Genomic DNA, 16,357 nt, shown 5'->3' with positions numbered 1-16,357 from the left:
GCGTACCGCAATCGATTTGGGGTCGGACCTACGTACGGATTGCGTTCTTTGTCTGTGGTGCAAAGGAGGGATATAGTCTTTGATTAACGTTCAAATAAGAACAAGACGGGTATAACAGTGGGCGAACAAACCGAAGAGCTTGAAGCAGTCGGTGAGCGGTAGCACTTAGACATTCCTTTTATTCGATGGACCGAATTGGGAAATTTTGTATTGAGGAAAAGACGTGAATTTATTTTACTTATTATATTTTATCTGGTTTTTGTCGATCATCAAAAATTTATAAAAAAGGCAACGATAACTGATGGGAATGTTAAGGGCTGACGTGTAAAGATAAGGACGATCTGTGAGAATCTTTAAGTTTTATGATTTTATATAAGAGGTTTTTCGGAGATAACAAAATAAACAGAAATAGCACTTACTAGTACTTATGCGGGTAAAAAGGTCACTTCGGAGAAAATTATAATATGTGGGAATGTTGGTATTTAGGTCCTCAAAAACATAGGCGATGACAGATAATTACCAGAATTCTTTTAAGGGATATTTCTAATATGACCCTTTTTAGAATTCAGTTCGACGGTAATTTTACTCGAAAACAGTCGCGCAGCAATGCCCACTTGTTCTCCCGTAATTTTTCTCTAGTGTTGTGGTTAGTGCCTTTATTGAACTATCAAACCTGTCAAATTACAAAGGTGAGAGTTTTCACTGAGCAATGTTTTACCTTATGTTTTTCTTATTATTTTAATCATTCAAGTAATATTTAAATGCGCATCCTTCCGTACTAAGTGTAGTGACCTGATACCCTGGTAAAGTCCAGTGCAACGATATATTAGAATGGTCACCCGTCAAAACACCAGCAATCCACCTGCCAAACAATGTCATCCACCTTCTATTTACATTGTTTGAGAAGTAAAATGCTGGTGTTTTGACGGGTGACCATTCTAATATATCGTTGCACTGGACTTTACGTTAAACAACACTAGCTACTGTAAGTAGGTGTGTGGCCCTAGTGCAACCCACAGTGTTGTGGCACCTGAGATTATTTTGTAGACTGTGTAATTGGCCATTACATCAGTGCGTTGTTTTGTGCTTGCTAGCACTATCCCATCAACTGGATTTCTAATGCTGGACATCAGGTTTTGTTCTGCCTGGATTGAAGAACAACTCTTTAACAAGGTCTACTGATGTTAGTCTTATTTATAGTTTTATGGTATTGTGTACAGGTGCTATAAACCTAAAATGGCCTTGTGTAAACGTATTTTAATTCCATTTAACACAATAACTAGGGTAAAATATTTTCTCACAGGTACCTTTTACTTTTTAGGTGTGTAGTATCGTATCATCTCATATCAATGATCTCGAATCCTGACGTAAGCAATACATCTATCATTCTGTCTTCTTACACGTTCCAAATATACCCACAAGTTACTGTAAGTACATTTATCGTTTCGCTATTGTTTACAAGTTCATAGTTCTAATATATCCTGACAAGATGTCGTACATATATTAAAATCAAATAAAAATAACTGAAAGTATTATAATACGCCCTCTCAAGAATTTAGGCTCTGACAATAATAAATTTTGTATACAGGGTCTCCCAACCATCAACGAAAAGCCGAAAACGGGCAATAGGTCAAGTGCTCAGGTAAAAGAATCTCCTTCAAAAAGCATATAGGGCACGTAAGCCCTTGAGTACTGAACATTCCAAGTGGTTTGAAAGTTTCAATGTTGAAAGGTGATCGTCAAGATGAGTGTGCAGACTCACTCGATTTCTGGGAAAAGATTTCCATAAAATCCAATTCTTTGCAAAAAAATGCCAAGGACAAAATTACCAAAATTCCCAGTCAAAGAGGCAAAAATTTCATTTTGAGAAAAGCCGAAGAAAACAACCAGGTCACGGTCTCACATACATTTATTATCGACGACACGTGTTTATTATACACATCACATTTTACACACAATTGTGTGTGGTCGATACTAAATGTTTGTGAGACCATGACTTGGTTGTTTTTTTTTCGTTTGTTTATGTTGTACCTGGTCTCTTTGAGAAAATGGATGAAGCCTTTTTGTTGAGAAAAACCTCAGAAAAACAGTTATTACTCATTTTTTTCTAAAACTACTCGGAATATGGAAAATTCTCTTTTAGCATTGGAATCCTAATCAAAAATAGAACAAATCATAAAGAATAACATTTAGTCGGAAACCGCAAAATAAAGAAGTTATGAAAAGTCTTCCTGAAAAAATCCAGTTCATAATTTTGGTTTATTTTCCGGAAAGCTATTAGATGAAGAAAAAAATTGGTAAAACAATTTAAGTTGTTTGGAATCTCAATATGCATCAGATGCAATAAAAATGGTTAAGTCCAACTGTTTTCCAGAAAATTGGGATAAACCTTTGGGATAAACAGTTTTTCCTGAGGTTCTCGAAAGCTATTGAAAATATGGAAATTGAAATCCTAAATAAAAATAGAACAAATAATAAAAAATAACATTTAGTCGTAAAGCTCAAAATAAAAAAGTCATGAAAAATTAGAAAAAAAAAATTGAGATTTTTTTTTATAAATTGATTAATCGCTCAAAGAGCTCCAAAGAGAGAGTCTTATAAAAGATTTTTGAAAAATAACACCAGAAAAAGTTATACCCAATTTTCCCAAAAAAATATTCCCCGAAATGTACTATAAACCCATAGGAAAATGTTCATAATTTTGGTTTTTATTAATTTTTTCTTAAAAACTATTGGTTAAAGCAAAAAATTGTTAAAACAAAAATTATTTAGAATGTCAATGCGCATTAGATGAGAAAGAAAAATAATTTTTAAGTCCAACAGAGAAAAACCTTTTAGCAATTTAATTAGCAATAAAATTTTTCTTCTAGCATTGGCATCCTAATCAAAGTTTTGAATCCAAGTGTTAAACAGCGTATAAAATATTTACTGGTAATAGATGGAAAAGTTGGGAAACTGTAGCAGTTAAAACACTTTAAGCACAGTAGCTTTATGGATAAACTAATTTAAATGATAGAAACACCATATCCCCGAGGTTGCAGCAGAGGAAACTTTACAACACAAATGTAAAAACCGACCAAACTTCACCAGATAGATTCTCATAAAAAACAAAATAATTTGATTTTTCCAGGACTTTATAATTATTTTTTAATACCGCTTAATTTATTTCTTTAATAAGTAAATTAATTATCCACTATTTTAGGTTTTAAATGACCATAATTTAAACACAAAGTTAACCTAACTGCCTGCCTGTGAATAATTATTTTTTTAATCAACCGGTTTTAAAGCAAAAAAACATTAAACAAATATCATACTGTGTATAAAGTATATGCCGTATATTTCACGTTTTTTACATCAGGATTTTCCCTTAGAATAAGTATTTCTATAACCTGTTAAATATATGCTGTAAAAAAAAACATGCAATGCTTACCTAGAAATCTTCACCTGGGAAAAAGGAAACCTTTCTCGCTTAAAACCCGACGAAAATGAAAAACCTCTACAAAACTTGAAATTTTCTCCTAGCACTATAATATACGAGTTGGTCTACAAACATATGTAACATCCATCTAAAAATTAAACAATATCTACAGGTAATCGATAATGAAACTAATTAAAGACTCCCTTAGCTGATTCTTCGTATTATAAAATGCCTGCAAGTCCAACCCTGCATTATATTCCTTCAACAAGGAATGTTGTCACTATAAGCAACTATTCTGGTATTCTCGTCTTCAGTTAGTGGCACAAGGAAGGCATGCCTTGATCGCTATCGATGCCTCCTTTCTTTCTCATCCTCTCTACGAAGACACTTTTTAATTGCTCTATATTTAATTAGTTTTGCGGATGCCAGTCTCGTTAAGCGTTTTTGTTGTAAATGCGAGCATTTTTTTTTAAACTGGAGTACCTGTTTAATTAGTTCCAGCGGGACGATGACCTTAATTCCTTTTATCTTTGACAACAGTTTTATTAAGTAACTTAGAAAATTAAAGATAAAACTCTCGTAAAGAGCTTATTAATATAGCGTGACTATACTTAAAAGTCTTTATTGAAGTGCGTGTTTAAGGTGCCTACAAGGTTGGTCACAAAAGACCATAATCAGGTTGCATGTACGGCTAAACCCTACTTAAAGTACTAATTAGACATGCTTAAGTGTTTAAAATCAACGACTCTAAATTACCCCTATGGATAAGTGGGTTCTTAGGTGTAATATAATTAGGTCTAATAATGCGTAAACCAATATTAATTTTTAAATTAATTTGCGTTTGTGGGCGTTTGACGTCTTAAAATCCACTCTGATTAAATATTTTTAAATATAAATGTTTGGTCTATACAAAAACGATGTGCATAGGAAAGGTCCATTTTTACCAATAGTTATTTAATTTTTTTCATACGCCTTTAGTAATTGTCCTACTAAAAGGTCGTATTAATCAGCCTGGTAGTAAAGTTTTACCAGAAACTCGCATATTCAGACGCCCTTTTCAAAACGACAAAATTATATTATTTGTAAGGTCCTATGAACATCAGTCAATTAAAGTCAACAGTCAATTAGTATTCATATATCTACTAATATTCTTCTTAGCGTCATTAAACGTGGACCGAGATGGCGCTAGAGGCATTTAACAGAAACCGCCCGCAAAATTTGAATGTTATTTTAAGATTCTTTAGGATCAGGCGATTCATAGTGATTTACGTATAGTGTCCGCGTTTTTTGTACCAGGACTCCAGAAGATTATAGGAAAACTGATTTTAAGAAGAGAAGTTCATATGAACTTTAAACCATTTCTAGATACAAGTGTCAACGTTTCAGAAAAAAAAGTTTTTGAATCATAACATGAAAATTTCTTTCTTTGATTTTTCTTTGACTTGGCTTATTTGTTTATAATAATAATACACATTTTTTAGCAAAAATACATTTGCCATATTTATTTCAGTGGCGTCGCAATATATAAAAATTAGCAAAAGACTGGTACATCACTGCATTTTGTATACGGGTTTTTTTTTATTGGGCATTTAAATTATATCTTTTTTGTATTTGACATTGTTCCAATATCTTGTATTATTTTTATGAAAAATAAAAAAAAATAAAATAAAAAATGATTCTTGATAAAACTAATCAATTGTACATATGTATATGTTAATACGGACTTTTTTAACCTATTAAATCTAAATCTATTAGATTCACAAAGTCCTGATACGAACAACGTAAAAAACAACATGAAAAAGTTAAAAATTCTCGAGAAAAATTGATGAAGAAATGAACACAACCTAATCCTTATTAAAAAGTGAAGTTGTTAAAAAATAAAGTTATTAAATTATATATATTTCTTAAGTAATTAAATTATGAAAACGGTTGCTAAATAACGTTTAATAACTATAATAACGGTTAGTAAATTATTATTGTTTTTTTTGAACGTATATTGTCGACGGATTGACAATGTGCGCATGGTCATATAACTTCAAATTTTCTGTTGTTTATTTAGTGTTCTTTGAATATAGACGAGCTAAAGTGGTTGAAAAAGTTTTATTAAACTAGTTGTGTTAGTGTTATTAAAGTTATATAATTATGTATATTATTTCTTCTTATAGATAGTCATGAGGTTTCATTAAAGAAAAATCACAGGGAAAACAATCGAACAGAAAACAATTTTCACATCAGGTAATAATTTTTATACTTAATAATTAATTATTTTAAGCAAAATAATGTACATTTAAAAATCTCATCAAGCATAAGGCAACCTGCCATTTTTAAGTCACTTTATGCAAAAAATTCGTTAAAATTTTTAGCAAATATCGCATTTAGATTGACATTTCAAAATATTGATCTTAAATAGGTTTTTAAATGTTCTGGGACAATTAAAAAATACAACATACATAAATTAATTGGACACGACGATGATTTTTTTGTAAATTCATTATTAACCAAAAACCTTAAGAAATTCAACATCAAGACCAATTTACATAAAAATTACGTGAGTTATAACCGAATGTGAATTAAATACAAAAACCAGCAAGTCAATTGGTCAAGTAGTTTTTAGGAAATTATTTCCTTCATAGGAGTGCCTGGACAAAAAATTTATTATTTCATAACAAACTTAAATCAAGTTTAATTTACATGGAAATTATATGGCTTGTAAAAAATTCTCTTGAAAAACCAAGTAAAAAAGATCATAAGTCAATTGCTCTAAAAGTTTTCAAAATTTTTTTTAGTCAAGCAAAAAGTTATACCAAAAGCATAACTTAATTGGACACGACGGCCATTTTCTAATAAATACTTCGTAATTCATAGAAATTGAAAATCAAGTTTGTGAAGTTGTCTATGTGAAAATTAACTATTTTATTAAAAACTTAAATCAAATCGAATTTACATGGAAAATATATAACTTATAAAAAAATCTCCTTAAAATAAAATAGAAATAGGCCGCAGGTCATTTGATCAAATAGCGGAATAAAAAATTACATAAAAGCATAACTTAATTCGACACGACGATCATTTTCTTATAAATACATGTGACCAAAAAAAACTTTAAAAATTAATAAAAATTCAAAATCAAGTCCAATTTACATGAAAATTACGACAGTTATAAAGGAATCTTTTTTGAATTAATCGATTTTTATTCTATACTCTCATGTGCCATTAAAAATAGACTGATTAAATAATTAAAAAATTTAAAAAATAATTAAATATCTTTTTAAAAAATTACTATTATTTTACAAAATCATTTTATATTGCAGAAAGTGGGCCGGACTGATTGTGCGAAGCAGTGCAAACTTTGATATTACCATAACTGATTTTGAGTCGATTTGTTCAAATACGTCGCAAAAATTTCATCCTGATTATTCATTAGATCAATATAAGAATCTGTAGAGGGTTTACATAACCTCTACTGAAGATCTAAACGTTGAACTTGATGATGCACAGACTAAAGAAGCAGATCTGGATCTGGATGACCCTATGAATAATCCAGACTTTCAACCTAACGATGTGCACACCACACTGAAGAAAATGAAGAAGAGAACAACAATGCTGAACCTAATAAAAGACGCAAAAAAAGAAAGAGAAAAATCCTAATGTTTGAAAAAAGACGATTCGAAAACCCAAAAGAATGTACTGAGACACTAGGTAGACTTCAAGATAAAAAAGTTCCAAATCAAAGTTGCAGCTGCATGAAAAAATACAATAAGAGACTTAATGACTTAGCTAAAATACTATTTGCTGAAATTTCTGGAGTTTAGGCAATCTAGAGAGGCAATACGATAATCAGATCAGCAACAGAAACAGCAACTGCTTGCTCAAGAACAGAGCGTTCTAGATGAAAATTTACTTTAAAATACTCACTTCCATTAAAATCAGGTAATAAACATGTCTGCAAAATAATGTATTTGGACACATAAAAAAAATAAAACTTTAGAGTTTTAGAAATTTAACTAGAGTTAAATTTAAACTATTATAGGCAATTACGAAACTATACAAAACATGCTATTCAGCGGGAAAAAATATCATATTTTAACACACTTTCTACAAAAAAAAATCGTGATTTTTGGAAAAATGCTAATAAACTACATCTAATTAAATCAAAGAATACCGATTTGCCTTGTAATTTTAGTAATCCAGAAGCCCTAAATAATTATTTTTCTCAATGCGTTAACCAAATTAACAACAATAGAATATTACAAACCAAATTAAATTTTAATAATGAAAATAAATGGAATAATAGTAATTAAGAATTAAATTTAAGTCTTCTTGATGAAGAAAGCGTTAACAGTATAATTAAAACCATAAAATCAAAGGCTATAGGAGCTGACGGACTTTGTATAAATGATATCAAGCTTTGCCTACCTTTTTGTGAAAAAACCACTTCTAAACATTTTAAATACTTGCATTCTTACAAATGTGTATATCGATATCTGGAAAAAGGCCCTTATAAGACCCATTTAAAAAATCTCTAATCCAAAAGAACTAAAAGACATAAGGCCTATAAGTATTTTATCAGTAGTTTCTAAAATTCTAGAAAAGCATATTCACCAACAACTTTATAATTTTGTTGACTCATTTGGTATACTTCCAGATACGCAATCGGGATTTAGGAGGAATTATAGTACAACTACTAGTCTGGTGGGAATGTTAGATAATATAAGACTTAACGAAGAACATAAACAAAGTACTTGTATGGCGGTGCTTGATTTTAGCAAAGCCTTTGATATAATAAATCACTCAATGCTCCTTGCAAAGTTAGGATATTTTGGTTGTTCCGAATCCACGGTTTCTTTTTATGATTCATATCTTAAAAATAGATCACATTCGGTGTTGTTAAAAACCAACAATGGTTTTTAATAACAAGTTTGGAGCACTCAAAGTATCTTGACTTGAAAATTGGTGTTCCTCGGGGCTCCATATTGGGACCTCTTTTATTTTCGATTTATGTTGCGGATATGCATAAGTGTATTGAACATTGTAAATTACAACAATATGCTGATGATTCTCAGATAGCCATTAAATTTTTAAATTTTAATATTTCTGTGCAAAAAATTAAATCGGATATATTAAACATAGTTAATTATTCCAATGAGCATAACTTAAAAATTAACCCTGCTAAATCTAACATCATTTTATATGGCTGTAATTCAGGAATTCTGAGACACTTATATGAAAGTATAAATATTGAGATTAATGGAGAAAAAATTCCAGTTGTCAATGAAGTAAAAATTTAGATTCTAACCTTTGTTTTGAGACACACATAAAGAACAAATTAAACATAGGCTATATGCGTCTCAGAAATCTGTACAGATTTAAAAATGTCTTAAAGAGTAAAACCAAGTATTATCTCTGCAATAGCCTTATTCTTTCCTTACTTGACTACGGTGATATCGTATATTCTAATTCTATAACATCTGAGCTTTCTAGATCCATACAAAAATTGCAAAATAGCTGTGTAAGATTTTCTTATAGCGCAGCCTATCGAAAGCATATCACACCTTATTTAAACATAAATTCTATTTTAAATATGGAAAGGAGAAAAAAATTACACATATATGCCTTTATATATAAAATAATAAAGTCGGGTCAACCCCCTCATTTAAATAAGTTATTTGCTACTCTCTCGCATTTACACAATACTCATGCTGGAAGTTTTAGAATACCTCAACATAGAACAAGTAACTTCCACAAGTCATTTTCGGTTGTCGGAGTTACAATGTGGAGTAACTTGCCAAATCATATTAAAGATTTGCCACTTAATAAATTTTTCACCAAGGTTAAGCAAATTCTTCTCGACTCCCAACGAGATGCCTAGTAGTATGTTTAACATAAACTGCAAACTCAACTAAGACCAAAGTATATAGATTTCAACTTTTCAATGTTAGACTGTGCTAAGACCAAAGATAAGCTGGCCTGTTTAATATTTCTTTTGTAGTTCTCTTTTGTCTATTCTTGTTGCCTTCCGTTGCATGCCAGCCAAATTGCTTTGCCATTTTAGTTTCTGCCCTTTTTAGTTTTAGTTTTGTTCTTTTTTAGGTTAATTAGGAATTTTTTTTTGTGTTTATTTATAATCTTTTCAGTTTCAATATGATGGCTTGTAATGTCATTTTCTTGTTAAGGCCTGTTTCACGCAATTGCGCTATCGGTTTTATATAATCGCGAAGCAGTTCCTTTTACCAAAAATTGTCAAATTTTATTTTCTCATGTAATTATATTTATAACTAGTTTTTTTTGGTAATAAACTTTTTTTGACATTAAATACAGCAGATACAAAAGTAAGAGTTGCTCTAAGAGCAGTACATCAATTATTAGAGCACCAAGCTCAAATAGACGCGGCAGACATGTTCCTTTCAATAAGCTTGCAACTGATGCCATTGTGGCTATGAATAGTCACATTGACTCGTTTCCCAGAGTACCTTTTCACTGGTGTCGACGAGATACTTATAAAGAATACTTGGAGGGAAACTTAAATAAAGAGGTAATGCATAAATTATACCTAGAATATTGTCAAGAAAGGTACAATAAACTTGTTTCAAAAAAACAATATGCAAAGAAGCCGTTATAAAGACAAATATTAGCTTCTATCATAGAAGGACCAGTGCTGGTGCTGTGATTTTAAGATAGGCGACATGGACGAAAGTAATATTACAGCAAAGACAAAAGAAGTATGAACTTCAGACTAAAAGAAAGAATGTAGCAAATGAACACAGAAAAACTCACAAAAAGAAGCCAAGAAGATAAGTCTATAGTTTGCGGAAATTTTGACCTAGAAGCCGTCGTAAATTGTCCTATATTTTTTTAGGGAACTTAGGGTTTATGAGGTAGTTTCCCAACAAGGACACGCGTTTCTGTGGGATGAAATAAATGGACAAAGAGGGAGCAAAGAGATAGCAACTTGTTGTAAATGTATTTTTTCCCTTCCTACAGATATGAAACAACTACGATTATATTCGGACTTATGCCCAGGACAAAATAAAAATTTCATAATTGCTTATATGTTGCAATATTCCCTTTCGATGCATGATACATTGGAAACAATTCTAATGAATTTTCTGCACAAAACTGGGATTGCCGTATAAAGTAAATGGTTTGACTTTCTGGATTTCAAAAACTTAAAAACTTCGCGAATGCCTAATGTACATAAAGCTACCGAACGATGTTAAATGTTAACTGTTTGGCAAAGATTTTCCGAATTCAATGTTCGTTTAATGCAAATACTGGGATTAGTGTGAGGAAGTCCACACCAACTTAAGGAGACTTTAAATCTCGATATCTAAAAAAATAATAAGAATATTTAATGGCATTTTGCAAAGACCATACTATTTTACCAGAATACCATGATTTTTATAAAACTTTCTATCATTTAAAATAAAAGTGGAAACATCAACACACGAAAACGAAACTTACAAAATTTAGTACCTATTTTTGTAGTTTTTGTTACAACTTAGTTTAACTTCCAAAACAATGTTAGTTTTTCGATTTTTTTAAATAAACTTGTTTTTACTTTTTGCTTATAAGCCTTTTTATTCTTCCATTATGCGCTAATAATTAAACCAAAAAGTCGTATAAATAAGTTCACATTTTTAGGGCTTGTTTTGACCAAATTCGTCAGATAAATAGTAGTATGTAAAACGTATACATACGAAAATTTATTCTTGATGATAAATGATATATCTAACAATTTTTGAAACGTTTTCATTAAGTCGTGTAAAACCATATTTTGATTAATACGACTTTTTGGCAGGAAACCCTTGATATCTATTACATACATTCATCACCAAAACATCTCCAACAAAAAATATAAATCTAAATTAAATTGAACCACTCAAAGGTATAAATGTTCAGACACCTCCCACATACACAAATCCTTCACGGCCGGAATTCGTTTATGAGAAACGTCGCTACGTAAGTCATAATACTCCTTCCAGCAATCGTCCTTATTTTTACATGCACACTCGCCCTCTGTAGGAGAAACATTTAACGATGGTCCGTTTTTTCTCTTTTTACTGCCGACGTCATCCATTATGGTCTTCATGTCGTCAATGTCCGGCGTTATCAGAAGACCCAGACCTGGATAGATGGCGAACCCAAATATAACAAATACTGGAAAAAAAGGAAAAAGTTATCGTTACTCTATTCTTATTAGCAAAGATGATGTTAAGAATATGAGTTTTAATAACAACAATGATAATTTATTGTTTAATTGGTCGCTCTCTTTATTCAAATTTAAAGTGTTCATAGCACCTTCATACCGACATGATATGATTGTAAGATATTGTAAAAAATAAAGAATAGAATAGTCAAAAATCATATATTAAGAAATAACTTATGCACAACAGGCCTGCAGATCAAATAGTATCTAACTAACGGTAATCTGCATTAATTAAATAAATATTATTAAAAAAATTACTTTTCTAGACCTTCAACACATTGATCAAATCAAATCAAATATGCTTTATTATTATAAACAGGACTATCATGAAGAAAGCTATATTACAGTAAGAAACACATAATATATATGTATACTAAACAGAATAATAAGATAACATGCCTAATAAGAAGCGAAAATTATATGATTATAAATATAGAGTAAAGAATAAGATGCACAAAAGTTATTCTCAAAAGTAAAAATATGTAACAAAGAAGATATCACTTACAGGTTGTATTACGTGTTACATACACTTTATTTTGTGATGTAAATCTCTGCCGATTTTTCCTAAAAGACTATACAAAGTAACATTTTCTCAATTTCCCCGGAGCAATTGATTGACGCAATCAAATATCTTTGATAAATCGTAGAAAACAGCCGCAGTCACCCCACCTTTGTTAATACTCGAATAGAGACCTATCGAAAAACCAATTTTCTCTGATTGAACAAAATGAATACAATTTTGATGGATGTTGATAAAATCAATTATCTGAATGATCTTATCTTTGATCACAAACTGGATTTTAGTACGTATCAAAATCAAATTTATAGTAAAAGTTTAAGAATGCGTGGATTTCTGTGTACTGTTTTAAACTCTGATTCTGACTAATAAAATAAATATTCCTAAAAACTAAGTTGATCCTTATAAACATTTCTTTCTGAATACATTTAGTTTATGTTGGATGTTACATTGATGTATGAAATTTGAAATAATGATTTGGATTGTAAAAAGTAGTTCAACTAATTTAATTCAATTCCCTCAAATGCATAGCCACCATATAAATAAATAAAAATATATACCTACCTATAGAAAATAATAAACAAATAGAAAAACTATAAAAATATGCATAAGCCTCTTCACAGCCGCACTATTCTATGTCTATCTTTACTTTCTAAAATTGTCCTTACATTATCTAGAAAAGAAAACATACAGAACATGCAGGTCTTTTTTGGTGGACTATTGTAGTCTACCAAAAAAGCAAAAAGACTTTAAGAAATTCGGTTTGATGCTGAAGTACTACATTTTTATGTTTATATTATGCATGTGCCCCTTTGAATAAGAAACTCAGGAGATATGCTGGTTTACAAACATTTCATAATTTATGAACCATACAAATTATTCCCATAAACCTCCTTACTGAAACAGGTTTCTAGCAAGCAATAAGTTTAATATTATTGTGGTGGCTATGCCAATATTTAGTCCATATCCAACAGTCATGTTATATCAAAATAGGCTTCAATGCCTTGGAGGATTTTAAACAAGTAGACTCTGTTTATAAAAATTTTTCAAAGACCTTCGATCAAGTTGATCATGGGTTTTGTTGAGTCACATACTACTTCTTATCTTATTAATGGGGAACAGTTGAAATATGTAACCAAAGTAAGAGATTTCAGGGTCATTTTTCAAGAGAATGTATCTTTCAATGAGCATCTAAACGAAATTACAAATAAATCATTAAAAATGATTTGGTTTGTTCTAAGGCATTGTACACATTTTTTTTTGAAACACAACTTGTCAGTGGAAAGAGTTCGGCCTACATATTTAATATTTTGTGCATTCAGGTTAGATTTGTTTATTTCCAGTCATGATTAAGCATTAATTGAGAGTAGAATCTGGCTACTTCGGTATATGTTGGGTATGATGTTAGTACCTAAGTTAATTAATGGTTATATAGATTGTGGCAGTTTCTTGGATTGTATAAACTGAGATTTTGAGAGATCTCTCTCAGATCATTCTAGATTGTTTCATATTCCTTTTCTCCCATAAATGGTTGGCCATAAATGGCAACATTAAAGTGTTTGAATGGTAGGTGAATTTATTTCAGAAACAATTGGTCAATTACTTTGATTGTTTGACCCATTCAAGTTTATATATTTTTGTAATTTGATTTTTTATTGCTTTCTTATAAAGAATTATTATTCTATTTTTTGATTACTACTTATGGTACTTATCATGGATAACTTTAAATTAGCTTGTAAATTATTGTTATTATATTGTTAAACTATGTAATTGGGTATCCCAACGTCAATAAATGAAAAATGCTCCTATAAATCTACATATAAAATCCACTTTTACTCAACTAAATGCTACACATACTTACCAGTTCCAAGATATATGGGTATCGACACAGCCCAGTGACGTTGTGGTAAAAAATCGATACCAAAAAATTCAAAATACTGTTCAGGCACTAGGGCCCATATGAGATAAACAATAAAGAAAATCCTAAAACTTAAAAACATAACAAAACCATAAACTGCCCGGCTTGGGGTGGGTGCTGGTGTATGCTCTGGCATTTTGCTATTTACTATCTTAAAACGTCATCTAGGTATTATTCGTAGTAGTAATCGTATTTCTCACTAACTGGAGGTCCCATAACCTGAACGGTTTCAAGCACCAAGTCTGCTTTCTCAAAGAAGTTATTTATAGCCACTCGCAACTGTCTTGCTTGGTTTGCCGTAAAAGTTCTAAAATAGAAATACTTATTGCAATAGAGTATACAGGTAAATAGTCGCTTCTAACCCCTTAAGTACATTGTTTTCTACAGTCAAAACTTTCACAACCCCACTGCGTTTTGGTTCAGCATCGACCCTTAAAACATCATACACTATTTGGGCAATTCTCTCGCTAGAAAGACATAGTTCTAGGTCACTAATAAGCAATGTTAAGGGGTGTATCACCTAATTAGTTATAAACTAATAAAGTATTATTTAAAAAGGATACATTTTTAGGTTTTTTTCTTGCATGATATTGATAACACTTTATCTATAGGAGAATGTAGGTTGGTTTATATTATCTATGGCCTATTTTTTAACGGTTGATAACATAAAATAATAAATATAAATAATTTAAATTGTCTTAGTATTGTTTAACTTAACCCAACAAAAAGTGCGGTTATGGTCACAGAACAGATTAAACGTCAGAAACCCTTGCGGCAGTAATGCGAATTAAATGATAGGATCCAACGGAAACGGCAATGCATTAATTGGCGGGAGATTTAAATAACTCGTATGGCGCCAAATTTAAATTTATTTTTTTTTTGTGGTGCCCCTTAAATTTATAGGAATTTGTTTGTTTTTCTGTCGAAAAATCAACGCAAAAAAAGAAAAAAAGAGATTATATCAACTTTATATTTAAAACAATGTTTTTTTATATTACATACCGCACAAAAATTGTATATAAGTAAACGTTAAACAGGTTTCCATGCGGCTATATCTAACTTTGTGATCCCACCGAGAGAAAGCGATAATGAAATTTGAATCTGGTCATTAAATTTCTAACTGGGTTATGATTCGTGAGAGTAATGTACTTTGTTTAGTACATTGTCTAACTTAAGAGTCTAAAACGTTTACATGTTTTTTAATAATTAATTGGAACTGTATTGTATCTACTGGTTAGTCCATAAAAAACTATAATAGACTATAAAGATATAATTGACGCCAGAGTTAATGTGTTTTTACCAAATCTTTATTGTTGTTTTGTGGATCTTTACGTCAGCGTTTCTTCTTGCTTGAATTTTTAATTTAAAAAAAATATTGAAATTGAAAGTTTTTTTCGAATTTGCTCACAAATTCATTGAATTTTTAAATTTCCTAAAAGATTTTCAAAATTGAGACTTTGCTGGAAATCGTTGAATTTTTAACATTTTCTGACAAATTTTCAAAATTTCAAGACAAAGTTGAAAATTATTGAGATTTCGTAACAAGTTTTCGAAATTGACGCCTTTAAATAGCTTAAAAATTTGTAAATTTTTGAAATTGTAATTGGTTTAAATATTATTTCAAAGTTTTAATTTTCTGAAAGATGTTGTTAGTTAAATTCTAAATTTTGTAAAAATAAAAACCTAAAATTTTCCAAATTTTTCCAGAAAAAAATACCTGGAAATTTAATTATTTTAAGAAAATTAATGAAAATCTGATTTTTTCATAAAAAAATGACAAAATCCAATACTTTCAATTTTTTTTTGATATCTATAATCTTGTGCAAATTTTCCTTTTCCAATACCAACGTCGATTCCTCTTTAAATACCCTTCATAAAACCACTACTACAACCCTTAAATAATGTCAAAAATTATAATTTCTTGACATTTAACCTTACTTCTAACTGCTTATAAATCGACAACCATTTAACCAAAGTAATGAACCACGTGACCAATCAGATTTCTTGAAGTTTCACATGGAATCTGAATATGTAATAATATATAGTGCGACACATTAAAAATTGAACATTTTCCTGAGAGTTTTTCCTATATAAAATTACTTACATATAGCAGAGAAGGGTAGTACCAATCCTTTCTCACCCAATACATCAACCAAGGAGGCCAGAGAAGCCAACTAAGGAGTAATTTGCTTTAAGTAGCTAAAAGTTTAAGTAGCTTAAAGAGACCTTCAACGAATTAAAAAATAAGGTAATTTTTATTATGTTACTCACCGCTACAAAGTATATAAGGAGTAAATC

At 30.3% G+C, this 16,357-nt stretch overlaps 1 protein-coding gene and 1 long non-coding RNA gene across 4 annotated transcripts; one reads left to right on the top strand and one right to left on the bottom strand.

Annotated features, from left to right (window-relative positions):
• Positions 1 to 216: 216 nt before the first annotated feature.
• Positions 217 to 10,982, top strand: LOC126735166 (uncharacterized). The gene is made up of 3 exons (XR_007660338.1): positions 217 to 689; positions 5,584 to 5,653; positions 6,730 to 10,982. It is a non-coding gene; the product is annotated as an uncharacterized LOC126735166 (long non-coding RNA).
• A 117-nt stretch (positions 10,983 to 11,099) lies between these two features.
• Positions 11,100 to 15,141, bottom strand: LOC126735165 (phosphatidylinositol N-acetylglucosaminyltransferase subunit P-like). Of its 3 annotated transcripts, XM_050439114.1 has the most exons (4): positions 15,062 to 15,121; positions 14,422 to 14,526; positions 14,003 to 14,366; positions 11,100 to 11,575 (listed from the first exon to the last, which is right to left on the bottom strand). In XM_050439114.1, exons 3-4 carry the CDS (start codon positions 14,193 to 14,195, stop codon positions 11,298 to 11,300), a joined length of 471 nt encoding a protein of 156 aa, XP_050295071.1. In that variant the 5' UTR covers positions 14,196 to 14,366; positions 14,422 to 14,526; positions 15,062 to 15,121; the 3' UTR covers positions 11,100 to 11,297. The 3 variants fall into 3 exon arrangements, with proteins under 3 accessions (XP_050295071.1, XP_050295072.1, XP_050295073.1); XM_050439115.1 differs by lacking the exon at positions 14,422 to 14,526 and having other exon boundaries at positions 15,062 to 15,141; XM_050439116.1 differs by lacking the exons at positions 11,100 to 11,575; positions 15,062 to 15,121 and adding an exon at positions 14,623 to 15,016 and having other exon boundaries at positions 14,087 to 14,366; positions 14,422 to 14,550.
• Positions 15,142 to 16,357: the final 1,216 nt, after the last annotated feature.

Source organism: Anthonomus grandis, chromosome 4, assembly GCF_022605725.1.
Source record: "Anthonomus grandis grandis chromosome 4, icAntGran1.3, whole genome shotgun sequence".
Taxonomy (NCBI): Eukaryota; Metazoa; Arthropoda; class Insecta; order Coleoptera; family Curculionidae; genus Anthonomus; species Anthonomus grandis.
The sequence above is the reverse complement of the archived record's forward strand: the minus strand, read 5'-3'. Positions and strand labels throughout refer to the sequence as shown.

Excerpts from the sequence above, each read along its gene's own strand:
- LOC126735165 (XM_050439115.1), bottom strand. The coding sequence starts at position 14,195 with ATGCCAGAGCATACACCAGCACCCACCCCAAGCCGGGCAGTTTATGGT. Across the intron at positions 11,576-14,002 it reads ACCCATATATCTTGGAACTG|TATTTGTTATATTTGGGTTC; the intron begins GTAAGTATGTGT and ends CTTTTTTTCCAG.